We start from the raw sequence: 27271 nt of genomic DNA on the forward strand, positions 1-27271 counted from the left end.
TCTCACTACCTCCACTAGCCAAATCTGCAGTAGCGCGGCTCACTGCCTAGTCAGGGGAGTAACTGGGGAGCACACACACATACACACGCATATACATACACAGTTATGACTCAAAAGCGTGTGGGCTCTTCCGATCACAGGGAGCGAGCTGCGTTCTGCTGCAGAGCTTTGCTCCTGGCAGGCTGACATTTTAAAATGACAATGGCCACTGCTGTCTGGTATTAGACTATGAATATATTCTCATGCTGCACAATGCTGTATCTGGCTGACCATTATCACACCATCATAGGACGGAGCTGGACACACTGAGATTTGTTATAAAGTCCAAATGTGTCATTACAATACAACAACGCTGGGGTCAGTCCAAGATGGTCATCTTTGTAATTATTGTTACATTTTTATGTGAAGCCACACCCTTTTTTCAGCCCCTCTGTGCTCTGTGGCTGTAGATCTCTTCACATTGATTTTGATGGCCCTTAGGTTGTTTATATCTGAGATCTCAGCCATATCATGATGGGCTGTATTGTGAAGTGAGCATTATAGCGAGTGCTTTAAACTACAAATTCAGACCCAAAACAGCATATGCACTGATAGGGAAAAAAAAAGCTCAGCGCAATTCTCAAACTATCCGGCAGAGGGTGCTACTGGGCCCTTGTGTGAAAACTTGCAGGAGCGAATGCAGATGCAACATACACCCATTTCGATACAAATGCTTGCTCTCTCTCTTTTCCACTAGCATAGAGCATGTAGCAAGTCAGATTGGGAAATGTAGTCTTAAAGGAGTCACAGCCATTTTGAGTCCATTTAAAAAAATCAGCCCAACTCTTAATGACACAACAGAATTCACTTTTTAATAATTATTAACAAGTATATGTATCGATTTACTCTTTTTTTTTTAAAACGCATTTGTTCATAATCCATTCTTTTGTACATAATCTGACGTGCAAGGCAAAGGTAGACATGATAGAAAATAGATTGCGCGCAGGGGGTCAGTCCATGTTAGTCTCAGGTGAGGAGGTTTCAGTTCTTTGGTCTGATGTTTCTCCCTGCGCTGTGTGCTGCTGATCTTGCTCTGACACCATCTCCCTCTGCTCCTGCCTGCTCTCCTCCTCTCCGGATCCTGCCACACTGGCTTCTGGTGGGCTCTTGCTGACTGTAGTGCTGTCTGTCCCGCCGGCCTGTCCACTGCCATCTCCCCTCCCTTCTGTCTTAGCTTTGGGTGGAGAGGAAAAGCACAACAGGCTCTTGTCAGTGTGAAATTGTCAAATTGAGGCAAGGCTACAAGACCACTTCAAAAAAACGTGTGTGCACTCAAAAAGGACCCAACAAGAAACTTTAAATATTGCAGTTCCGAAGCGTACTGCATCTAAAAACAAACAATCTCAAACAGAATTGCTCATGTGCTTTCTGACACTACATACCACACTGTTATCTATGAAAACAAACAAAAGTATAGACAAAATTCAGGCCTCCAAATGGCCTCTTTTCCACTGTAGAGCCACATTGTGCCATTCTGTGCTAGAGCAGATTTGCGAGACCGGTTATGATTTCTTTTTCCATCTGCTGTGCTGCCAAATCAGAACCATGAAACAGTTGACGGTGATGGCTAATAGGCTAATAGCTACACACACCACAGAATGAGTCTCCAGCTGTCACCTGACTTAGTGTTCTCAGATATGAGTCTTTATGCTCCAAATATATGAAATAGCACAATATCGTCACAAACGTAGAACCAGTCAGCGAATAGTTACTTCATTTAGTCATCCCACCACACGGTGGTGCATGCCCTTAAGCATGGTTAACTAACCCTGTCGAGGAAACCATGCGATGGTTTACAAGCATTCCTGTGTTGAACCATATTTCTGAGAATATGGCTATGGGAACCATTTGGCTCTGCAGTGGGAAAGAGGCCACTCTTATGCCTGAATTTTATCTATACGTTTGTGAGGAAGTGCCACTGGAACGGTTACTCTTTGTGCTCGAACCGTTCAGCCCTACAGTGGAAAAGAGGCCCGTGAATACTATCACCATTTTTACCTATGCAATGTACTTTTACCCAATCCAGCGAACAGTATGCCACACAGTATCAGAAACCACATAAGCAAGTCAATTAAAGCAATAAGCTATGAGAGACTGTGCATTACAGTGATTTTATTAAGGGTAAGGGGTGTTCTTAGGCATGCCAAGCAACCAAGCAACTACAGACTGCCAGAGGTGGACAAGAGCTTTCAGTTGCCTATCCCGACGTATTGCAGTCATTCCATTAACATTTTAAGTGTTGTCATATCTCAGTGAAAATATTATAATATAGCAGTATTTAATGCAGAAATCTTTGCCATACAAGTTTTTACTTACCGAAGTATCCCCACAACAATAGTGCTAATTTACGCTAATCATGCCACATATTGATTTTTCCACACTGGGTTTAGTACTACTTAAGGCAAATCTTCCAAAAGACAGACACGTATAAGACATTTAAGTAACATATCTTTCAAACTGGCAGGGTTTGTTTTTAGTGAATCGTTTAGTATATACTTGAAACAATATATTAATAGGGGAGCGGTTTAGCCGGTTAGATATATTTTAGCCTGTTTATCATGCTCTCTTTTAGCCTAGTCGTCAAGAAAATAAATTGTCAGCTCCTCAGTTCAAACAAAACTAAGTCTTACTTCATGTATTGATAAACACAGTCTATGTAAGTAGGTGGTCACAGGTGTGTGTATATTGAGTACTTTACAATGTCTTGGAATGCAGCTCAGCCAATCAGATTTTAAGGTCAGAACTATCCATTTTATAATTGAGGTTACTTTACTTTTAAGGTTCCATTACCTGTTAACTACAATTAGCCTTGTAGCTCCAGTGCAGTGATTCCACCCTCCCCCCAAAACATTTTCCTTTAAAGGCCTAATCTGTGCTCTACAACAGATTTTGCCAGGTAATCATTACTACCTCACTAAGCCTGTAATTGAAGACATTTGTCCAGATTGCACTGCAGGTAATGTGATCCGAATGGCAGTTTGGTTGCAAGTATGGGAGCTGCAAGGCGGTAAATATCACAATTCTCATCATAACACCAAATGAGTTATGATTCTCATAAACACTCACTAAAGCCGCAGGCATTCATATGTGAATCACTGAAGCAAAATAATGTAGATGTGCAAAAGAAAAAATACACTGTCCAAAAGTTTGTAGATACCTGCTCATCCAACTTATCTTCTGAAATCAAGGCTGTTAACAGGGAGTTTTCCACCTTTCTGGCTTGACACTAGATGTGGGAACATTGCTGTGAAGATTTGACTGCATTCAGCCACAAGAACATTAGTGAAGTCAAAAACTCATGTTAGATGATTAGTTCACAAACAGCCCTCCAACTCGTCTCAAAGATACTGGATGATGCTCCTTCACGGCAGAGTACACAGTTCCTCTGCTCCACAGCCCAACACTGGGAGGCTTTATACGCTTGACAGTTGGCACTGGGCATGGAGACCTTATGCAAATGAGCATCCCATTTCTATCAATTTATACAACCTCTGTGTGCACAGCTGAATGCCTGTGTCAGTAACGAGTGCACCTTAAAGTTGCTGAATTCACTAATTAGAAGTATATAAATACTTCTGGAGATACTGCATGTCTATGTTGACCATATTACCATGGAGCTTCTATTATCTAGTTTTCACTTTCATATACAGACATTCTCATTCATTCTCTCTCCTAATGGAGAGGACACACTTCAGTGAATTAACCTCTTCTTACTCTTCCTTTGCTCACCTTCTTCACCCTCAGGTAAATCCTCTGAGCAGGGCTCCAGTTCCCCGAGATTCACTCGCTTCCGCACAGGTGACCTCTGCAGCCGTGGCAATGCAGCTTTCAGTTCTGAAGCAGGCCACAGGAAAAGCACATAGCAGACTTGATCATACATTTGCAGTAGTTTAAGAAACACCGTGGCACAAATATCTGGAGTAAATAAAAGCTTGATTAATGTCGCAAACATGCACTCTCAAAGACTTTCCAGTAAAACATACACTCAGATCTAAGCACAGTACAGCTAATGATGAGCCCTATTTTTATAGATTAAAAACTGTGATGGCACATACTGCAGAAATGACATTATAAACAAATACAGTAAAGTTAGTGGTATGTGAATGAGATCCCACCACTCAAATTTCTATCCATATTGGCATTTTTGGGTAAAAAAAAATCAGCGTTACAAAGTTCAGACAAAAACGAGCAAAGGTACATCACAAAAAAGCAGTAACAGCCATCTTGAAATTTTGTCTGCACTTCTATTCATTTTTATAGATAACAGATGTGATAGTATCGTCTGATTGACTGTATCTGGGACAGACGGTGTAAATGTTTTGTAACATTCCTCTTATGTGGCAGAGGAAAGGATGGTTATGAGCAGAGGGACAGAAGCTCACCCTCAGGGTCGAGTAGGGCAGCGTGCTGGAGTAGGGCGTCTTCATGAACAGAGACCGCACGGCGTTGAGGGAGAGGGCTTCATGCGGGGCCGTGGTTTAGGGAGGGTCTCTACAGGGGAAGAGGAACAGTGTTTGTCTCTGTTCACATAAACCACCACACAGCACACAACAGGATATTTTCACAGTCAGGAGGAAGGGGAAGGGAGAAGTAACCTTTGATCAAGTGATTATATATATATATATATATATATATATATATATATATATATATATATATATAAACTGCATTCACCTTACATAGTCATTTTTCATTATCTAACAAAAGCAAAGTGGTTTTTGTGCATCATGACAAAAATGTAAATGCAGTGTTGTATTGCAAAAAAGCAATGTAAATGTGATTTTTTTGTTCACTAATATTTATTACAAAATGCACTTCTTTCTAAAATGGAAAAAAAACACCACACAGCAAACAACAGCAACACCATTTCTCACAGTCTGGAGGAGCACAGGGAGAAGTATTTGATTAAATTTGAGCAAATAAGACAAATAGGACCAATTGCGATTAACTACACCATATATGGTAGTGTGTGTTGCACTGGTGCGAGTGGATCAGATTGAGTTTTTAAACACTCATGTCCAATCACTGTCCACTATTAGACACTCAGAGACAGTAGCTCATCTCTTGCTGCACAAGATGCTGCTCTAACAAGTACACAACAAGTTGGAAGCTCTAAGTTTACACAAATTAAAGATGCTGCCCTAACAAGTACACCATCAGCTTACAAATAGGCCCCTATCTGTGAATCGTTAAAGAACTTTATCTTTTTTTAAATAAAAGACCCGCTTAAGTATTCATTGGTCAGACTGTGAGTCTGAAGGAAACAGTGAAAATTAAGACCAAAGAGCATTCAAGTGAATTGGAGATACAGTTCTAAACGTGTAAGACAGGAAGAGGCTATAAAATAATATCCAAGTGTTTGGATACCCCAGTGAGTGCTATTGGATCAATCGTAAGGAAATGGAAGTGGCATCATACCACCCAGGCACTGCCCAGACAAGGCCATCCCTTACAACTCAGCATTAGAGCAAGAAGGGGGAAGCCTCAGAGAGGCCATCACTTTGAAGAAGCTACAAAGTTCAGTGGCTGAGTGACTGGAGTGCACCAGTCAACAATATCAAGAACACCACATGTAACTGGCCTCTGTGGGAGGGTGGCTAGAAGAAAAACTACATCAAAGAGAAACTACATTGGCACACGTTTGCAGTTTGCCAGATAGCATCAGAGTGAGCCAGCTAAAATGTGGGATAAGGTTTTGTGGCCAGATGAGACAAAATTAGTGCTTTTTAACCAAACTTCATAATGATGTGTGTGGCAAAACTATAACACTCTCCATTCCTCAGTAAACACTTTTTCCAACAGTGAAGTATGGGGTTGGCAGCATCATGTTGTCGGGATGGTGTCCCTCAGCTGGGACGGGGCATCTTGTTAAAAATGAAGGACGGGTGGATGGTGAAAATACAGAGAGATACTGCAAGACAACCTGCGTCAGTCTGCTAAAAACTCAACCTTAAAAGAGAAGTTTCAATTTTCAGCAGGGAAATGATTCCAAAGAAAGAGTGATTGAACAACAAAAAGATGCATGTTCTGCAATGTCCAAGTCAAAGTCCAGATCTCAATCCAATCGAGAATCTGTGGCAACATTTGAAAACTGGGGTCAACAAGCATCATCCAACCAACCTGAACAACCTGGAGCAAATCTGGCAGGGAGAAAATCACTCCCCAACAGTGCACAAAGGTGGTAGAAATGTACCCCAACAAACTTAGAGCTGTTATTGCAGTAAAAGGTGGTTCTACTAAGTACTAGACTGAAGGGGTTCAATACTTACACAAGCAGCATTTCATGTTTTTGAACTGTTCAGAAGATCGGTTAACAAAAAAATTACTTTAAGAGCATACTGGTTTTCAATAAAAACACTTGCTGAACAATCTGTGTAAGTGTCATCTGTAATCCTGAAATCTGACAAATCTGATTAATTTATATGTGTGTATATATATATATATACACACACACACACACACAATGACGACGGCCCCTTCGGTATGGCTGACTTGCCCACATAGAATTACACGATTGATCTGATGGAGGTAATTAAATTGTCTTCAACTGAGCCTATAGAAGGCTGTGGACTCTTAAAGCATTAAGAACTGCCATCAGGGGAGGTGTTGAAGGAAAATAGAGATGTGGCCAGTTATTCTGTGGCCCTACTGTTAGAGTTTAAATCTGTTTAGACAGTGATGGATATCTAAGGGCCTTATAAGGGCTTGTGGGTGTGAGTTAGTGTGTATGTGAGAGAGAAAGAGAAATGGAGTGATAGTAGGAAGGAGAGGCATTTTCACACATCACAAACTGCCAAGAGCCTCTATTTCTCATTACAGCAAGACATTTCACAACTAATTTCTAATTTCTTTTTATTTAAATAGAGAAAGTCACCTTTAACTTTCTTTAATAGGTTTAATTATTATCTATTAGGTGATGCAGATGAAACCCACTCAACTCCAAAGTAACTACTTGAACTCCCACTCTATCGTCACAGCCTGAACACATTTGTCTTGTTCTTCACCATGCATTTCCCCTACACACATATCCACTAAAAAACACATTACAATTTAAACATTTCATATTAAACCACAGATTACACAGATTATCTCTGACACAGACTACGTTATTGTTGTAATAAAGTTTTTAACTCCATTAACTCGTTTTTCCTAGTTTGATCCTTCAAACCATCTGTAGTTCCAGCCAGGAGTCCACCTGCTTGCGCAATGTTGCTATGACTCCTCAATTATAGTCCTCTTGTCTGAACTATTTCCAGCTACTGTCACCGCTTTAATTTGTATATCAATAATTTTTATTAAATCTGAAGTATTATTTATAAGCAAAGCTTGCCACTGACGGCAGCAATATCAGTAATATCAATAACATTAGTACTGTCTTCAGCAGACAGCTGAAGACAGTGCTCACAGGAAAGCTAACAAACGAAAGCCACAGCAAAGTGGAAAGCCCCAGTTCTCATCGAAACAAAACATAATGTAGTGGTAAGAGAGCAAGAGGCTATGATCATAGAGTTGACTGAATGCCACTGTTGCTTTCACCACACGTCCGTGCTGTAAACTGAAACTGTGTTCACCCTGCATTCACTTGATTTTGTGTTCAGGGTCAAGTTATTACTGAAGGTAATAAATACATTCTGACGAAGCTTATTTTGTCCTTTTATATAGCTACAACAAAATGCACTGATTTTTACAAGGGAAAGTCTTTTTTTTCAAATCAGAGTCAAATAACACAAACGCAATTATTCGCAATGATTACACAATTAACAACAAATGTGATTCACCGTGATTTACTGTTTAAATCATTTGACAGCCCTAGTAATTCCACATCTGTGTGATAAAAATCTGAACACCCCTGTGTTTCTGAGAGTGTTATGCAGTACCTTCAGTGACAGACTGTGCTCTCTCTGCTCTCTCACGAATGTCTGTGCTGAGCACCCTGCGGGGCGACGGGGCTGGCGGCGTCTCTTTGCGGGGTGAAGGGGTTGGGGGCTCTTTCGGCTGTGCCTGGGTGGTCGGTGCAGCCTCCACTGCCAGTGGCTGGGCATCCGGAGAGGGGCTGGGCTGCCTGGGTGCAGCTGTAATGGTCCGAGAGGCTGTAGGGGTCTCGCTTGGTGGGATTAAGGTGGGCTTGAGGGCTGGTTTGGGGGGCAGAGGACCTATGGGTCGCTCTGGGAGTGGTGGGCGGTCTGCACGGAGTGGCTCCACATTGCCTCCTCTGACTGGTCGCCTGGTGTCTGAGAAGAGAGAGAGCATGTGTAATGCTACTCTACTCTGACTTTACATTTTTATTAAATTGCTATCAGCTCTATTGGGCTCCCTCCAATTCCATTATTTAAGCTATTTTACCCCTTTGCACTGTATTCACACCATTGGTCAGTGAGGTGACACAAATGAACATGACCGACACCTTGCCGTAGTGAGACACATTTTGAGAAGATAATGAGTGGTTTACATTTCTGAATAATTTTTAAAAATGAAAAAAGAACAACAGCTCAGTAGTGACTTATAATATCTGCAATGCTAGTGTTTTGACTGCAGTTAGGCCTTTCAACAATATAATGATTAAACTCACAGCAGGTAAAATTTTAATGCATGGCTATTACATACTTAGCGGTAACCACATATCCAAAGCTGAGAGAAAGGAGTAATTTTTGTGCATATTAGACAAACTTGAAAGGCAAAATTACTGTTTAAGAAAACCATAGAATACACCATAGAAAATATATTTTTAAAAAGAACAGTTAAAATGTCAGTTTGAGTGTCACAACATGCACTTGATCAGCATCATGTCACTTCACTGTATTTTAATGTAAGAGCCTTGCATATCTTGCATCGTTTTACAAACTAGTATGTATTGAAATACTCACTGTGCATCTACAAATATGCATAAATTACTTGTTTTGGGTAAAAAAACTTAGGATAGGATATCCCTACTTAAAAGCACTCAAGGCAAATTCAAAAGCAAGGGCTATAGCCAAGATGTTCCTTACCTGAGGAGGTGGACATTGTGCGAGGCTTCATGTAGGTGGGTGGAGGCTCCGGTTTACTGTCTAGTATTGCCCCTAAATAAAAAACAAAAAAAAGTATTCTGACATTTAAAACCAGCATCTTAAAACATATCAAACAGCCCATGGAGCCAAGAACACATACATTGGTTCAATATAGCAATGCCAAAACATGATGTGCACAAGCCAGCTGATAAGCTGCTTGACAAAACCTTTTCTGAAACAAAAGTCTTCTGTCACTTTTTAGGAGGAAGAGCTTATCTAAATAGATGCAGTTTGTTCCATCCAATTCAACAGAGCAGCAGCATTTAGAATGTGTCACTGTGAGCCTTGTGGACATTGTCTCCGGAAGGCGGAAATCCATTTAGTGGGTGGAACTGTATCTAGCAATGTTTTCTTTTTCCTCCATTTTGAAGAACAACAAATATTCTAGAGCGAAAACGCAGTCATCAGGTTCACTTTTTTCAGCAATGTAGCCTCAAAGTATTAGATACATCACAGCAACAGCTTTCGGCACCCAGTGTTATTAGAACTATTCAGCAGAGCGTCAAACAGCCGCTTGCTGGGGCATTTTTGGTTGTTTTTGCTCTGTCAGATTATTACTATAGTCATCTTTACTATCAGGTCTGACATTGTTCTATATACAACATACAGGGGTTCATTTCCAATGGATGGAACACCTGCCCTTTTATAATGCTGGGGGTGAAAACGATGGTTTCCTCATGCCACATCCATCATATACACAAACAAACACAGTAGATTGCAGAGAATCTCAGTGAACTCTCCTAATGGTTGTGCGTGACCCCTGAGCTCCAGAGGTCACTGGAGGTTCTTAGTATTGCCGTTCAAAAGTACATTCACTCTTATTGAGAGCACCAGGTCAGAACACTCCACTTTATTATGCCATAAACCATCTCCTGCTCAATAGACACACACTGGAGCAGCCACAAATTGCTTCAATATGCTTGGCCTGTCTCAATCAGCGCTTGTCAGCACTGCCTGGATATCCTGCACAGTCTAGTGCTAGCTCTAATATAACTGATCCAGCTAATCAAGCTCTTCAGGAGTATTAGAGCCAGGTACAATGGTTCTGAAACTGAAGCTTGCAGAAAAGTAGATATCGTGCAGGCTTAAACGTTCCTAGTTTAGACATTATTTCTCTTTATAGACTACAATGGGATTGGTAAAAAGTTGGAATGAAAAAAGCTCAAGAACATTTACAATGAAAAACTGATTGATTTACTTGATCCAAATATGTTCATAATTTCTATACAAAACAAATATATTACATAAACACAAATACTGTCAGAAGAAAGTAAACTCCAGTTTTTTATTGGTGAAACACCATTAACTTTGCAGTGTACTGCAAGACTAGGTTTAACCTATGACCACGAAACCAGCCATGAAAGACCAAATTGTAATAAATATACACAGATGAGCCATATTAGATGGGGCAATTGCAGAAATGAAGACTGTCAAGGGCCAAATCATTAGGATCAGACGAATGGATTGAAGCAGCTACAAAATAGCAAGGATTGTGGGGTCAGCAATGGTGAGTACCTGCCAATAGTGGTCTGTTACCATAAACTGGCGACAGAGCATTAAGCACTCAAGTCTCACTGATGTGCGAGGGCAGTAAAGACTGTCCCGTCTGGTCCGAACTGACAGAAGAGCTACTGTGGTACATACATACATCATCTAAGCCTCTTATCCTTATTGGAGGCTATCACAGCGGTCATTAGGGGGGAAGACAGGAAACACCTTGGACATGTTGCCAGTTCACTGCAGGGCTGACATACAGACATGTACATTCACACCTAGCATGTCCAACTGGCCTGACAGCATGTCTTTGGACTGTAGGAGGAACCAAAGCACCCAGAGGAAACCCATGCAGACACAGGGAGAACATGCAAACTCCACAGAGAAAGGACCCTGGTCACCCGGCCGGGAATCAAACTCAGGCCCCGCTACCAAATGCACCACCGTGCCAGCCTTACTGTGGTTCAAGTCACAACACTTTTTAATGATGGTTACGGGAGGAATGTGTCACAATACACAATGCGTCGCATCCTGCTGCATATGGGACTGCATAGCTGCACACTGGTCAGAGTGCCCATGCTAATCCCTGTTCAAAAGCACTTACACTGGGCATCCAAGCCTAAAACTGGACGAAATTTGGAGCAACGGAAGAAGGTGGTCTGCTCTGGTGAGTCTTGTTTTCTTTTACATCACATGGACAGCTCAGCACGTGTGCAGCCTTTACCTGGAGTAAAAGTTATGGCACCATAATGCACTGTGGGAAGAAGACAAGCCAGTGGACGGAGCATGATGTTCTGGGCAATGTTCTGCTAGGAAGTCCCGAGTGTGAGCATTCATGTCAACGTCAATTTGACATGTGCCACCTACCTAAACATCGTTGCAGGTACATGCCTTCATAGCGGTGGTTTTCCCTGATGGCAGTGACCTCTTTCAGCAGAATAATGCCCCCTGCCACAGTGCACACTTTGTTTGGAAATGGTTTGCAGAACATGATGAAGAGTTCAGAGTGTTACTCTGTCTTCCAAATTTCCCAGATTTCAATCCAATCGAGCAACTGTGGGATGTGCTAGAAGAACAAGTCCAATTCGTGGCAGCTCCATCTCTCAACTTACAGGCCTTAAAGGATCTGCTGCTAATGTCTTGGTGCCAGATACCACAGGGCATCTTAAGAGGTCTTGTAGAGTCCATGCTTTGGCAGGTCTGAGCTGTTGTGGCAGCAGGCAGAGCACCAACAGCATATCAGGCAGGTGGTTATAATATTTTGCATCCTCTGTATATTTTATTCATGTGGAAACAATGTGCACATTTGAATGCACCATTTTTTTCAGCATGGACCACGGTAGCAGAAAGGAATCAATTTTGACTAAATAAAAACATCATTTTTTAGCTACTGCACTGCAAATGTAAAGCACACCATTTGTATTAGCTCACAAACCAAGTGGGGGTCAAAAACTACAGCTGTAACAAAACTGGTGCCCCATAAGGACGCTAACATTTGTCTCTCTATGCATCACAAGTCACATCTAATATCCTCTGAGCGCGCCGCCTGAGACCGCCACTACCGCCACACAGATCTGCCAATGCAGCACATCTCCAAATGCGGCAAAAAAATCTCCAGTTACCAGGACAGAAAGCTTCGTGCTACAGTGATGATGATGAGGATGAGGAATAAGAGTAGGGCCTTACCCTCTGAGTTGGCTTTCCTCAGCTCCTCGTCTTTGCTCTGTAAGAGGATAATACAGCTTTAATTGAAATGTCTGCTGCTGCATAATCCCCCATTCACTAAGGAACCTTTTTTACCTTGCACAGATTAAGTGATGTTTCTGATATTGTGGTTGTAGCTAAGAGGGCGGAAATTACAAGGGAAGGCTGCAGTTAGACAGTTAGACAGAAATCTGATAGCAGTAAATGATTTATGGGTAATAATGAACGAGGGGGTTCCAGAGTTTTAAATTGTCTCTTAGATTCAGCACAAAGAGAAAATGTTATTTAGAGTGAGAAGTCTGGCTTGCTTTGTGTCAGCAGATAAAAGTATATAAGTTATCAAGCAAAGAAAACGTTACAATGTAATAGAATGACCTACAACATAGGTGAAAAACCATTTACTCTTGTAATGCAATTAGTACACACAGTTAAACACAAAAAATAAAACACTGCTGTAAGCACAATAATAGTGTCCCACAAACACACACACACACACCTGGCTTGTTTTGGAGTCGCATGGAGGTGTCTTGGTGACCCCTATGCGGTGAAGCAAACCATGAATCCGCTGTTCAAAACTGGAGGAACTTTCAGATGCATGTTTCTAAAAAAAGACAACAGGCATGACTAAAATGACAAGAGTTACAGGGAGCATTTTGTTACCGATGACAACAAATACATCCAGGGATGGTGTGAAAACAAGCTCACCACTTTTTACTGATAGTGACACTGCCCTGGAGTGAGTCATATACTAAACAACAGTGGGCAGCTGGCACTGTCTTAAACATACACTGTCAAAATCATCAAAGACTGTGTCCCCCAGTAACCTCAGTTACCAGGCTTATTGCTACACAGCTCAGGGGGAGCTAGTCTTCATCTGACAGGAGAGGTGATCTTTTAACATAATCTTATGTAAAGATCCATTAGGATTGAACTGTCCATGCTCTTAAATTTAGAGTAAAGCCATTTCAAATGATATTTTGTATGCTTGGTCACATGGTTAAGATAGATCTGGTGAAAATGTCTGTCATGTAATCAAGCTTATGTTTGCATGATGACAAATTCATTGTTGTTTCCAAACAGCTAGTTAATTAGCTACAACAACAGAGTCCAGTTGTAAAGCTTGTACAACCTTCCAACTGTTGCTATGAAAGAGAGCGTTTGTAGGCAGAGCATCAATAGGTCAGTTGAGAGTAACATGAAAGTGAATATGCAAGCACTGTGTGCATTATTTAGGATGTTTTACTATTTGTTTTTGTAGATCTATGTTCCGTATTTCTGATTCAAGGTAAAATTCAATGCTTTTTAATTTTTTTTAAATATTTGACATCTGTAATATTCTATGAACTTTGACCTTGGAATTATACACACATACCTAAACATGCTAAAATGGCTAACAATTAATTAAATTTAGTTATATAGTAAACAGTGGGAAAATACTGAACAAGAGATTGATTTATTCACTGAATTGATTAAATCAATAACATTAATTTCCCTGTTGTGGGACTAATAAAGGATCATCTTATCGTATCTTAATAATAATTAATCATCGTCATTATTTGTCAAAGTTATTAATTAGTATAAATAATTAAAAATAATTGTCAACAAACCTTGCTATCTATTAGTTATTGATTTGTTTCCCATCTAACATTACATCACTTCACGTTTTTATCCTCCTGTCCTGTTTTTCTGTAGACAGGTAAAATTGAACCTGACCTCATGTGTATGGTCAGTGCTGCTTTGTTGTGTTATGCTTCAAAACCACAGAGGTGTCTCTGATAGGGCTGTTTGATTATGTTACAAAATTCAGCACAGCTTAATCATCAAAGCTAGCATTAAAATAACATTAAAACAATATTTTCAAGAGCAACACAGAACATTTGGTTGTATACCCTTTTGTTTTTTAGTGTTTTTGTGTTTTTAGTGTAGAGCATTGTGCAAAAAGAGAAATTATGCTTTTATTTTTCATTTTGTAATAAATTAGTGACTAACTATTATAGTGACAAACTGCACTTTTTAATTTTCTGATAAATCAAAATCATATTGAATTGATTTATAAAATAGAGAAATAATTATTTCCTTATTTCCTGCAAACTACTGCAAATGAGTTAGTGAGATAGCACTAGTGTTAATTTATTATTTGTAACAATAGCACATTTGGGTGAAGCGTATGTTTAACACCAATAAACATTTTGAAAAAAAAAAAGCTTGTTTAGTAATCCATAACACATAAAATACAAAAAAACCTGATTTTAACACTGAAGCAGAGAAACTCTTCACACTAGCACATGATTTCACAGAAGCATTACATCACTCCTTTAAAAAAGGCAATGACATCATCCTTGTAGAATCTGCATTCACATCCATAATAAACTGCTCAGACAATGCTCATGATGTTCTCATATTATGCCCAAGTCACAGTCACATAACCTTCACATCTCACACAGACCCCTCTCAGTTAGTATAATAATGATGATTGAAAGGAATACTTTGATCAAATATGCTAACTTGACTAAGTGGGATTTAAATATAAAAGCCATCAATTAGCAAGAACTTCTTTGCATTACGCTTTCCTCTTTTCATTTCCAGTAATGTTTTTCCCAACAAACTGCTCCTTCCATGCTTTACGCACACTGCCCTTGTGCCTTCTGTTTACATTAACTACTCAAACAAAATGCTTTTGTTAACAGTAGTCAGCATTGATGTTTTTAGTGTAATATTTAAGTTCTGCTCTTGCCTCTGCTGGAATCAAGTACATTATTGCTGCCTCTGATTCTTTTCACATTAAGAGGTGGGTTTTTTTTTTAAAACTGTGGTAGTATTAATTACTATTAAAATGTTATCCTTTCATGACGCAGAAAAGAATAAGAAAAAACAAGCACAAAGTACTGGCAGCACTATGTTCAACTGACATTCTTTATTCTGTTTTTATTAGTGCTCTCTTGGTAGCTAGTTAGTTTCATAATAACACCTAGCTAATGATGGGTTATTTTTTTGGACAGCAATATTTGGTTACTTAGCAAACTAAATATCCATCAGCAGTAATTTCACCTGTTCTTTTTATGTAAATGTAAACAAGCAATTTACCGAGTGGTAACCTAAGCTAAGTGGTATTTAGCTTGGTTCTTGTTAGCTTGGTAATAACTTGTAAAAGCAGCTATGAACTCACATGGGCATGACAAATGAGACCTTCTGAATTCAACAGTTGAATCAGCAACTTCATTGTTGCATGGTGACTCTAGAGTCTTTGGCTAAGTTATGTTGTTTTCTGTGTACCAAGTTAGCTGGGTGTTATGGTTTGTGTCAGAGCTGCTAGTTGTATATTCAGTCAGTTAGATATCTTGCCTGTCCCTTTTCTCTAAATTCTAGTGAAATAAGAGTTGTACTTGTCACCACAAAGCCCAAATGCAGTATGAAATAATCCACTATAATGTGTTAATGCACATATCATTGCAATAATGCATATATTTGTGTTATCTGTTTTATTTCTTAGAGTTGATTGGAAACTTTCACAAAGATCATGTATATTTGTTATGTACCGGTTTATAGGTTATGCAGGGGTATGGGTGGGGCCCATTGTTAAGACATGTCTAGGGCCCCACACACCCACAAGTGTTTCATATTGATTTGCCTAGCACTACTCTGAAGTTATCATCTCCTAACTGTATCCACACCCTAACCCACCCTATACTCTCTCAGACTATCAAAAGCCAACTCCAGTCCCATTATCCACGTACATACCATTATTTCAAACCTCAAGCCTGACTTGATTTCCAACAGATCACCCTGACAGCAAAACACCACCATGTCTGGCCCATCAAATCAAAACCATGAATGAGTCTTTCATTTTAGGTCACGCTCACACACCCATCACTAGCATTCTCCTACCTTGGCCTGTATGGCCGCAGCGTCGTGCTCTGGCTCCAGCCCCGTAAGCAGGATGAGGGACTGAGATTTGCCCTCTCGGAGCGAGCGTCGTGTAGGCTTGGGCCTTCTTTCCCCATCGGGGGTCCGGCTCTTCTCCAGCGTTCGGCTCTTCTCCCGCTCCGAGGGCGACATGGCTGCTACCGGGCTGGGGGTTTTGGTGGGGGAGGTTGGTGCAGCAGGTGACAATGCTGGGGCCTCTTCAGTTTTGGCAGGCGAGGAGGCAGGAGGGGTGGGGGTGGAGGCAGAGGCAGCCGATGGGGCAAGGATGGGCATGAGAAGAGGTGAGGGTGCTCTAGGTGCCATTTTGTCGTCTACGGCTGGTACTGTGAGGGCCGAATCTGTGATGGTGGGCGTGGGAGTGGTGGTGGGTGCCTTGACGATGCTATCTTCCTCTGCTTTCTCTTTCTCCTTCTCTCTCTCCTTCTCTCGCTCCCTCTCCTTCTCCCTTTCCCTTTCCTTCTCGCGTTCTTTCTCGGCCCGTGCCGCCTCCCGGAGGGGTCGGATGAGGTCTGCTATTGAAGTCTTTTTGACCTTTCCCTCCGGGGCGCCCTCACCTTTGGCTCCTCGACCAGCACGTACCTTCTTAAAGGCAAAAAAGTCGCCAAACTTCTTCTTAATGTTTTTGGAGGGGGCTGTGGAGGGTGTGGGGGTCGTGGTGGTGGTGGTGGTAGGAGGGGTGGTTGTGACACACGTGGACTCTGCAGGCTGTGCTTTATTGAGGGGCTCCTCCCTCTGGTGCTTTCTGAACGTGAGCAGAGGAGAGGCATGAGGGGAAATGAAGTCTATTGGCAATCGGCAAGGATATTTCTTCATTAGTGGAAGCAGAGTTTACCATATTCACATGCTAATGTGTATGTCCTCTCCCCAGATGTACACTACAAGTTCAACATTATCCACACATCATTTTTAATTAATGTATTTAGCGTACTTTAAGATGCATCTATTGCTGACAAAGGTCCACTTAGAGATACAATCTTCGTAAAAAAGCATTGTCAGTTGAATGGAACATTTTGGAGCAGCTTCGCAAAACCTAAGATTACCATATGCAATGCTAAGCATCAGCAAGAGATGTATAAAGCTCCCCTGTATTGGACTGTGAAGCAGTGGAATTGATTTGCTTTAAGCACCACTGAACACCTGTGGCATGAATTGGAGCACCGTTTGTAAGCCAGAACTAATCGCCCAATGTCAGTAACTGACCCAGTGAAGCTCCTGTGTCTGAATCAAATCAATGTTAGACTGATCTATTTCGATGTCTTCCTAACATTCCCCATCATAAAAATGTACATAATGCAACCGATGGTTACACATGTAAACAAATGTCTATCTACTGCTAAAAGTTACTACTAAAAGTATGTTGCTGTGTCTTTTGACTTGACTTGAAGGGATCTTCAGGTGCAACTTTTAGGTTTGGAACTCATATTTACAGAAATCTATGAAGTATGTAAAAGCAGCAAGACCCAGCAGCAACATTCCAGCATCAGGAAATCTTTCTCAGAAGGCTAGAGGCTGTTACTGCAGCAAATGAGGGGACATTAAAACCTCTGGTTTAGGAAGAAATGTTGGATGAAAAGGTGCCTAGACACTGTTGGACATACTGTGTGTAGTAGAGAGATGTACTAACGCAGGAATATTTGATTCTGGTCCTATAAGATTTTTGTCTAGTACAGTTTGGTGATTTCCCTGCTCACATACCTACTAAACCTGGCAGTTAACAGATGAGTTGAATTGGAGGCTGGTTGCACCAACAGGGCTAATATCACTTAACTTTTAAGACTTCCTAACTAAATTTGTAATCGTAATTTTTATGTCTAGCTGAGAGCAGGCATAAAATCAAATTCTAGACCATTTGCAAGCCATTGAAAGCTAGCTTGTAGCTTGTCAAAGTAACTTCGCTAAAAAAGAAGCTCACTTCACTAACTCATAATTTAATGTATATTAACAGTATGTGATTTGCTACTACACTACAAAGTGTGCAAAAAAGTAGACATATTTTGTTCAGAAAGAGTTCAAAAGAGCTGTCTGATGTCTGCAAATATTCCTATACATTTTAAAACTCCATTTAAAACTAACAGTGTTGTTTCAATGATTTATAGTCAGGCATACATTTTCATGTTTTCTTTTGTCTTGTGTGATCTTACTTGCCTTGAACATGCTACAAGTAGGAGAAGAGCTAGCAATGCAGCAAGTGTTTACAAAAAAACAGACTGCTTGCTAATCTTCCAGAGCTAAAGTCCATGTCCCCTGTGTGGAGAAACGTGAAGAGCCGCGATATCTTTCTGGGTGAGTTGAGAGAGAGGGAGTCGCAAACCCAAACTACATTTTTGGATGGTTGTGAATAAAAGGTTGAGAACTAAATTTTAAACTTAAAGTTTTAGAGGAAAGTCTGTCCACTTGATGGCCATCTTACCAACGCTCTTGAGCAGTTATTTCCGGTCATACAAGACCAGCACACTATCTCTTTTAATGGGAAGAGACCAAAAATCCACAACTAAAAGCCTCATTAACTTTTCAAAACCATATTTGAAATCACTGGTAAAATCTAACAAAACAAAAATAAAAACTAAGTTTGTAGCATTTCAAATAAGAAACAAAAACGCTTTTTTCAGGCTGTTCACGTTACTACACATACGCATATCTCCACAACGATGGGGAACTTCCTCGCTTGCGGCTTAACCAAGAAGCTGATTGGCTGTTTTTATTGAAGGATGGGACTTTCCTCATAAACAGACACCAACTTACATTAAAAATAAAGAATGTTTTTGCCCTCTCCTGTAAAGTCACCATTTTGGAGGTACTTGTCTTTCTTTAGACAGTGACGATATGTTTTTACATGAACACGCTCTGATACGACCCTCTTAGTTGCGAGTTGGCATAACTTTGGCTGGTGCAACAAGCATAAAGTCGTTTTTGAAGAGTGGCCTTAGCTACAAACATCTTAGCAGATAAAACTATCTTAGTTATTTCATATGGCTATTTCTTAACAATTCATATGTCTACTTTTGCACAATTTGTGGTGCAGTTAGCTAATCATGTACTGTTGATACAGATAAGGTTTGGGTAATGGCATTAGCTGTTTTTTAGTGAAGTGTGATGGAGCCCTTTGACAAGCAACAAACTATTTTTTTAAATAGGTTGCCTTGAAATGGCCTGGAAATTGACCCTATGCTTGCTTTCCAACCAGGTATAAAATTTACACCAAGTCTTAGGCTACATTCACATTACAAGCCTCATTGCTCAAATCCGATTTCTTGCTCAAATCCGATCTCTCTCACACTCGTTTAGGAAACTGATTCAAATCTGTCATTCATGTGAACGAACCAGTGTCCTGAAATGACCCGCATGTGCACATCCTGCTCAGTAACATCACGTGAATAAATCCTGTGTGTCACGTGCATCATCAGCAAACAAGCTAACGAGCAGAACGAGCCTTCGCTGCAAAGATAATAAACTCTGAACAGCTCTCATCTTCATTATTAGAGTGAGAAGAAGGCGAAAAGGGTGAGATGTGTTGTTTTTCCACCATTTACAGGCTTTAACTTCTGTTCGGCGCTGCTGCCATGGTGAACGCTGAATGATGCCGCATGCGCAGTGGAAAATAAGCACATGAATTCCAATCTGAGCGTATACCACATATGAAAATGGCTCAGGTCGGATTTGAAAAGACCAGATTTGCATGTCCACACAGCCCTGAAAACACCAGATCTGAGTCCCATTAGGGCAAAAAATTGGATTTGTTCCACTTCAACCTGTTAATGTGAACGTAGCCTTAGTGAAAAAGTGTTAAGCTGGGCGTAGACTTCACAACTTGAAAACTGCAACAGATTTTGAGAATGGAGAGCATTACACACTTAACATTAGACTGTTACAAAATTTTTTGTACTTTTGTTGTGAGGGTGCTCACTAGATGATAAGGTAAAAACAGCATATACAAAAAGAGACAAAGAACTCAGATCTGCTTCAGGCTAAACTGGACTGTTGTCAAGTTAAAGTGGACTGGACCTGTTTGTGCTTTTATGCACACACAAGAAGCATGGCAAAAACACCAACTGGTGTATATGTGGTTGAGAAATGCAGATATCACACCAAGAGCTAGAGGAATTTTTTGCTTCAAACTAGCAGCTGACTTAAAATTGTAAAGAGCGTGACTTGCCGTCTAGGACCATACAATATAAACATTATTAAGCGCCTTTTTTCCTGTCTTCACATTCAGCTCCTCTGTCTCTGCGGTCCGCTGCACACACAGCGTACATCCACATCTCTTTGCCTTTTTTCTCCACTCCTCCAGCTCTCTCATTGGCTGCTGCCTGAATCACTTGTTCAATTACACCTCTGATCATCTCACACTACAGAACTCATAAATGTTTTAGGGGCTTAAGATTGACATGTTTCCCCTCTCACACCACCAGATCATCCACGCCATCAATCACTTCCGACAACTCTGGACTTGGAAAACCACTTCAAATTGTGAAAATTAGGGGCAAATTAGGGTTAAAATCAGGCTAAAAAAGAGTAGTGTGGGCTCTGCTTTCAAGTTACAAGCAACTTAGTTTATGACCATATATTAGTCCTGTTGGTGCAACCAGCTCCTGATTCAACTCGTCTGTTAACTGCCAGGTTTAGAAGGTGTGTTTGAGCAGGGAAATCAGCAAACAGTATTGGACACCAAACCCCAAGACTAGAACTGAATATCCCTCCACTAATGACTACAGAGATGATGGTGATGATACATTTGAGTAGGAGTACTCACAGGGGGTCATCAGGGATGATCTTCTTGGTGAAGAACTCCTCTACGCCCTCATCCACTCTCCCCATATTCTCATTGGCTTCATTCTCACTCTCAGCTGCCTGCTCCTACACACACACACACACACACACACAGACAGAAAACAAAAGCAAGGTCAGTCGCTGAGACTGACGGACCAGTCAAGGTTGACATGAATGCAGAAATCTGATCCTTACTGGGCAAAACCTTTAGATGAAAACACGGCATAAGTGAAAGAATATAGACACTCTAAGCAATACCATTATGTTTTTCAGTTCTTAGTGTGGGCTGCCTCAGGATGCACTATATGGCACTTGTATGCACATATCACATTCACTCCTCTCATACTCACATGCAGATATGCACTGCTCACGCACATTCACTACTGCAAATTACAGCAGTGACTTCTGTTAATAGGCAGGATTGGTTGTCTGTTCACTGTGTCCTCAGGCGCATCTGTCTCTATTGTCCCAGGAGAGAACCAAACCCAGCCCCATGCTTTCTCCCTCTGTCTGATCCCCCTCCTCCTAATGCATTTAGACCCCTTAAATACACTCACACATTGCACAGAGGCACACACAGAATGAGAGCACGCTTGCTCATCAGTGCTGATCAGTGCATCACGTAGCCATGGCAATAATTCAATAATAGAAGGAGCTCATCTTGAACGCTGAATTAGGTTAAATTAAGCTTAATACAATGACACCATGCTGTTCTTAGTGAGCAAAACAAAGCGTTGATGAAAGTAATTTGTCTTTGAGCTTAATAAGGTGCTACACTACAGGGTACCATTCATTGTTTTTAAGAGACACTAAAAAACTAAAATAACATCTTCACATCACATATTCAGATTGTTAATACAGATTTTGCAATTAGGCTATTTATTCTTGGACCACATTTAATACTAAAAACTGACAAAGAAACAGTCAGTAATTTAAGTCTGGCCCCAATAATTTAAACACTAAAGTAACAGTTTATTTTGTTAGCATTCATTTCTTTATTTAGTAACAGGAAGCTTCGTCCTCAGACCCCATCAGACCCCAACAGAATTCTAGATCGCTCTTGTGGATTCCTGAGCATTTTCAGTTAAAGGCTTATTAATCGCTGTTTTAAACAAAATATTTTATCATAAACCATCAGAAAACTTCAATTTCTTAACAATGGATGTGACATTAGGCTAAAAATTGATGTCACACCCAAGTAAGTTTGGGTAAAGGCTCAACATAGGCAAGCTCCCTCTATGCTTTCACAAGTCCTCTTTTTTCTTTGAGAGACTGAAGAAAAATAAGTGAAAGATATTAAAATGGCAAACAATGTTTTAATAAAGAGAAAAAGCTGAACAGGTGTTCATTTGTTTGGCTCTAGTTTTGACTGCTGAAGAACTTTCAGGTGATGAGCTGAATGTGTCGTCAGTCACTCGTTTAGCTTTGGAGCTCAGAGAGGGAGGCAAGCAGAGATAGGCTAGCTCAGTGGTTGAGCTGATCGACATTAGCAACGGAACATGAACTTGGCTATTCATTCAGTAAACTTCATCCACGGAAGAACCTTCAGCTGTCACAATGGAGAGACTCAGTTCTTATCATCTGCAAGACTCACTAAGACTCCGAACGGATGCCCAACAATTTCATAAATTATTCAGAAATTCAGAGTTTCATTTTAAACATCACAGCTGTAGAATGGGTAAAAAATCTGGGTGGGGTCATCTATTTTAAGCAAAAAGGTAATATTTGGTGAAACTCTCTGTCACCGTCCAGCAGCTGTCAATAAAATATATGCTCAGAGTGAAAACATCCAGTCTCTGCTGCTGCCCTGAGGTTTGCAAATAGGAAAAACATTAAATGATGTGGGGAAACAAGCAAACGATGTGGACCACCAACATCCAACCATTAAGGAGAAAAAGTGTTTCTACTTGCCTGTCAATCTTGTACGCACACAGCACACGAGGAAGCTGTGGCGTAACCTTAGCATTAAAGCAAAAAAGCTACAAACATGATCTGTGACCCGCTGCAATAGTTAGTTCTTCTAAGAAATAACGGCAGAAAAAACACAGTTCTGCCACAACCTATGGACCACGGCCATACACAGATATGCTCCAATGGTCAGCATGTATAATAACTGTATTTTATATGGCCACTGTTCAAGATCCGTTTCAGCTCAGCTCAGCCTTGCCCTGGGAACAGAGTTCATGGTTTCATAAGCTTCATAGCTTTGGGGCCCTTTGGTCAATACTTGCCTGCCTGTGGAGATTTCACCTCAGTAACTCCACCTTGCCACAGATGCACACAACACCACAGAGCTGTAAATCCCACCGATAAAGCACTAGTAACATCTCTTTAAGAAAGCGTCACAGTGCCTAATGTGGTTATTTTCACCAACAACAAAAGATAATGTTAGGAAGGGCTGCTCATAGCTTGCTACACCAAGATTTATTGTTTTATGATGTCATGAAAACCAATGCATTTACATATGAGCTTATTAAGCCTACAGTAAACTAGCCCCACCCATTGATGTTAAGGAGTGCTTCAGCCTAGAATGCTTTTCAAATGAGATACAGAACAGGGCACCCAATCAGAACCATGAACATTTACATATATCAGTCTTAAAGGCACAGCAACAAAAACAGCCTGTTGAATTCTAAGGGATAAAGAGAGGTTGGAAAATGGTCATGTACAAATGAATGACTGTATTTAATACACAAACCCACACAAATGTCATAAATCGACCTTGGAGGACAAACATTGTACGGCATGGGCCCTTTAACACTTACATTTGTTTTCCCCTGAAACATGACAGCACTGCTTCTCCTGATAAGAGAGTTTGTAAAATGCATCAAACCAAATTAGGTTTAATTCATGTTCAAGTCTTTTTTCCACTGATCCTCTGCCCTCCAAAATGTCTGTGAGCAGGCCTGCTTACCCCACTGAACAAAACGGAAAAGAAACACAAAAGAGCAAAAGGAGAAATTACTAATCCAGAGCAATACTGAACAGCAGTGTGGCTTTCCAATGATAGAGAGAATTAAGGCAGTTGATGGGCATGAAGAGGGACACTTCTCTTGCTTAGCACGTCTACAGCTAAGGAAGTGACTCCGTCCAACAAGGATAACGCTAGCTAGCTAGTGTTTGTGTTAATGCTGTGTCGATGTCTGCTCATGGCACCAGTTGAGACAATCGATTATGACTAAGCCAACACCAGCTTTGAGGCTTTCTAGCCCAGGCGGCGTGTGTGCATGTGTTTTGGGGAAAAGGCTTTGAAGGGAGGGGCTGTATTTGTTTGGCTGTTAAGCTTCAAAACAACTAGCTTCTTCTAATATGTGCCAAAATCAAAGACCCCATCTTTAAGAGTGAGGGCATTTATACGCAGGTCTATTTTCACCCCTAACAGTGGACATGATCAGTTCCAATATCACACAAGCACACTCAGACATCCACGCATACAAAGGGTGCTATGCCAGGGTGTGTTTTGTGTGTTTTGTCTATTTGAGTCCTCCTGCACAGACTCTGAGGGCCTTCAGGCAGAGTGGGCTCTGTAGGCAGGAGAAAGAGAGAGAGAGAGAGAGAGAGAGAGAGAGAGAGAGAGAGAGACAGAGAGAGACCATTGCAGAGCTACAGCAACCTTATGCAAATGGTGCGCCACACGCTGCATGAGAAATGGATTATAAATCATTTAGTGCCTGGTGGCCAATCAGAGCGCGCGGTTCCTCATCACTCCACTGCATCTTCAAAAAGAGGAGGCGGCACGGTGGAGAGGTGTTTCCCACACATACTCACACACACATTCTCGCACACAATGCACACACGCACAGGATTAACAGATGCATAAATATGCAAGTGCTATGATGTGCTAATTTCTCAGAACACACCCAATCCAAACAACACAACCTCCTGCCTGTGAGAATATGTCACTGACAGTAATTGTACTGTAATCCAGTCTGTTTAGAACAGAGCTTATGCTTCTTTACAATAAAGTGCTGAAATGCCTTAATAAGCATACTCAATATTCAATCTGTATGTATATATACATACTAATAAAGACATCTATATCACAAACAATGCAAGTAATGTAAATCAACATTTTGTGCTATATCTTCTATTTAGAATCATTTAAAGTCACTGATTGGTGGCAGGATTTTCAATAACAAAAGGGCTCCTTTACACTGACCTGAGACCAGTTTTACCCTTTATCTCGCAGGCTTCAGACAGGAGAGGATGCTCGAAGATCAGCAGCAGTAACAACAAGAAAAGAACCAAGGCTATGACTGAAGGCGTGTGAGATATAGTTTCAGGAGGAGACATTTCTGGGGAGTGTTCCCCTTTAAATTTTAGAGAGAGAGCAACAGAGAGAGAGAGGATGGGAGTGAACACTGTGTTCTTTTTTTCATGATAGCTTCCCTTGTCTTAGAGCAGTGCATTGGGAAAGATATGCCAGTTTATCTATAGAGAGTCTCTCTTACACTCAGCATTTGCAGAGTAAGGCTGAACGACAGAGGAGGGAAATTCCAGAGCTATTGAGTTTGTTCATTTAAGGTACTACTCTCAGATATATTGAGATTAAAATGATGTAGTAAGTCTAATTATTAATGGATTAAAAAACAATTTAAAAGTGAATCATTCTTAAAACAACTTCAAATACATAAGTAATCCGTGGTTTTCACCCACTGACTCTTTTTTGTGCATGTTCAAAAGCCTTCTTATCAACGCTGTCATGAGAAATCACTGAGACCCCAAAACAGCAGCGTCTAAGCAGAAAAGTGTCTTAATCATCAGAAAATTTCAGGCAGGTCAGAGTTTCATTTTGCTAAACCCCACAGCCTAGAAACTGCAGAATTAGTATGCAAAGACTTAGGTGTCTATTTAAGAAAAAAAGGAAAGAAGCACTTTATTTGGATAACGCATGTCTCTTAGATGCTTATCTTGCATTTAATATACATTCAATTACCTGCCTATTAAATTCACTTTACTTTTCCCTAAACACTAACCCTGTCCTACTCCTAACCTTAACCTCAACGTCACCCCAAAACCCACAACTAACACTCACCCTGGTTCTAAACGTAACGCTGGTACTCATCCTAGCCCTAACACTGTAGAGAATCACCAGATATTTTGTTAATAAATTTCCTCATTTTGTTAATAATTTGAACCTCTGCCCAAGTAGAGTGGAACTGAAAAATCTCTCTCAGGGCTGTACAATGCGACAACATTGCTGCATGCGCTAAGATAAATGAATCCAGTGCGAATGCATAAAAAATAACGCTCGCACATGCCTGACAGAATTTTGTGCACACATGTAGACATCTTCTTTCAATTATTTTGTCCAGTCCTGGTGCTCAGACAACTTGTAGTCAATTATTCATAATTACTTGTCAGCTATTCTAACTACATAACGTGTGCAATATCAAACAGCATTTCCCAAATGTTCAAGTCATCACGGTAGTCGCACAAAGAGCATGAGCACATATTTGCATTAACATCTATTAAAATGAGAGGTGAAGTAGCTTTCAAAAGATGTTGGGTTACTCAGCTCTATTATTTAATATGTAATTTATTATTAAAGATTTTCGTTAAAAAAGTCACTGTTTAAAAAGTATATCAACTAAGAAAGTTGGTCTAGTCTTGCGTGGCCAGATACAATCTCGTACCGAGAATACACTTTTAGGGACGACCTGTTAACATTTGGCGCTGGATTGGGGTGAAATCTCCTGCTATCAAGTGTATGCTCCATCTAAAACCCTCCCCAAATCCCTCTAGTAAAACCAATAACATAAGTGAAGCAAGCTAGCTAGCAAAATGCTATTGTTAGCCCATGTTTATTTATTTTTCGTCAGAGATGTGTTCAATGCACAACATCTGTCGTCTGAAAGTAGCTTCAGGCAAATTCAGATGACTTCTTCCATGAGTGGCTTGTTGGAATAGCTTTGGATAAAGTCCATACCGTTGCTCATCAGTGAGTACATTATTTTTAATGTTACTGTTGTTTGCTGCGGAGAAGAAAAGTACAGGTGTTCTTTTTGCATGCTTTTTAGTGGGCATGATGTGTCAGCACGTTGTTTAATTCGTGGCCACATACAGCTGCAGATAAGCCATCATCAACTGTTATTAGTTGCTCAGTGATAGCTTCTAAAGCTAATGCATCATCTGGTTTAATGGAATGTATTGCAAGAGGTAATTTTTTAAGTTTTCGAGGGGCTTTTCAGCAATGATAACTTATGTTATAATCATGGGGCTAACAACAGGCTTGTTGTCCATCAGACAACGTTGACAAGAACACCATTCCCCTCTGCTTTGAGCTCCATCTTCAC

At 40.6% G+C, this 27271-nt stretch overlaps 1 protein-coding gene across 1 annotated transcript in view; it reads right to left on the reverse strand.

Moving 5' to 3' along the window:
• Positions 1 to 828: 828 nt before the first annotated feature.
• Positions 829 to 27271, reverse strand: part of carmil2 (capping protein regulator and myosin 1 linker 2) — a 77846-nt gene continuing 51403 nt past the window's right edge. The window contains 10 exon segments of the mRNA XM_036561661.1: positions 829 to 1213; positions 3769 to 3873; positions 4422 to 4491; positions 4493 to 4530; positions 7917 to 8270; positions 9027 to 9098; positions 12267 to 12303; positions 12781 to 12885; positions 16170 to 16950; positions 20959 to 21062. Coding sequence (XP_036417554.1) covers positions 990 to 1213; positions 3769 to 3873; positions 4422 to 4491; positions 4493 to 4530; positions 7917 to 8270; positions 9027 to 9098; positions 12267 to 12303; positions 12781 to 12885; positions 16170 to 16950; positions 20959 to 21062 — 1890 coding nt within the window. The 3' untranslated portion in view covers positions 829 to 989.

The sequence above is a fragment of the Colossoma macropomum genome, unplaced genomic scaffold (assembly GCF_904425465.1).
Source record: "Colossoma macropomum unplaced genomic scaffold, Colossoma_macropomum, whole genome shotgun sequence".
NCBI classification, from domain to species: Eukaryota; Metazoa; Chordata; class Actinopteri; order Characiformes; family Serrasalmidae; genus Colossoma; species Colossoma macropomum.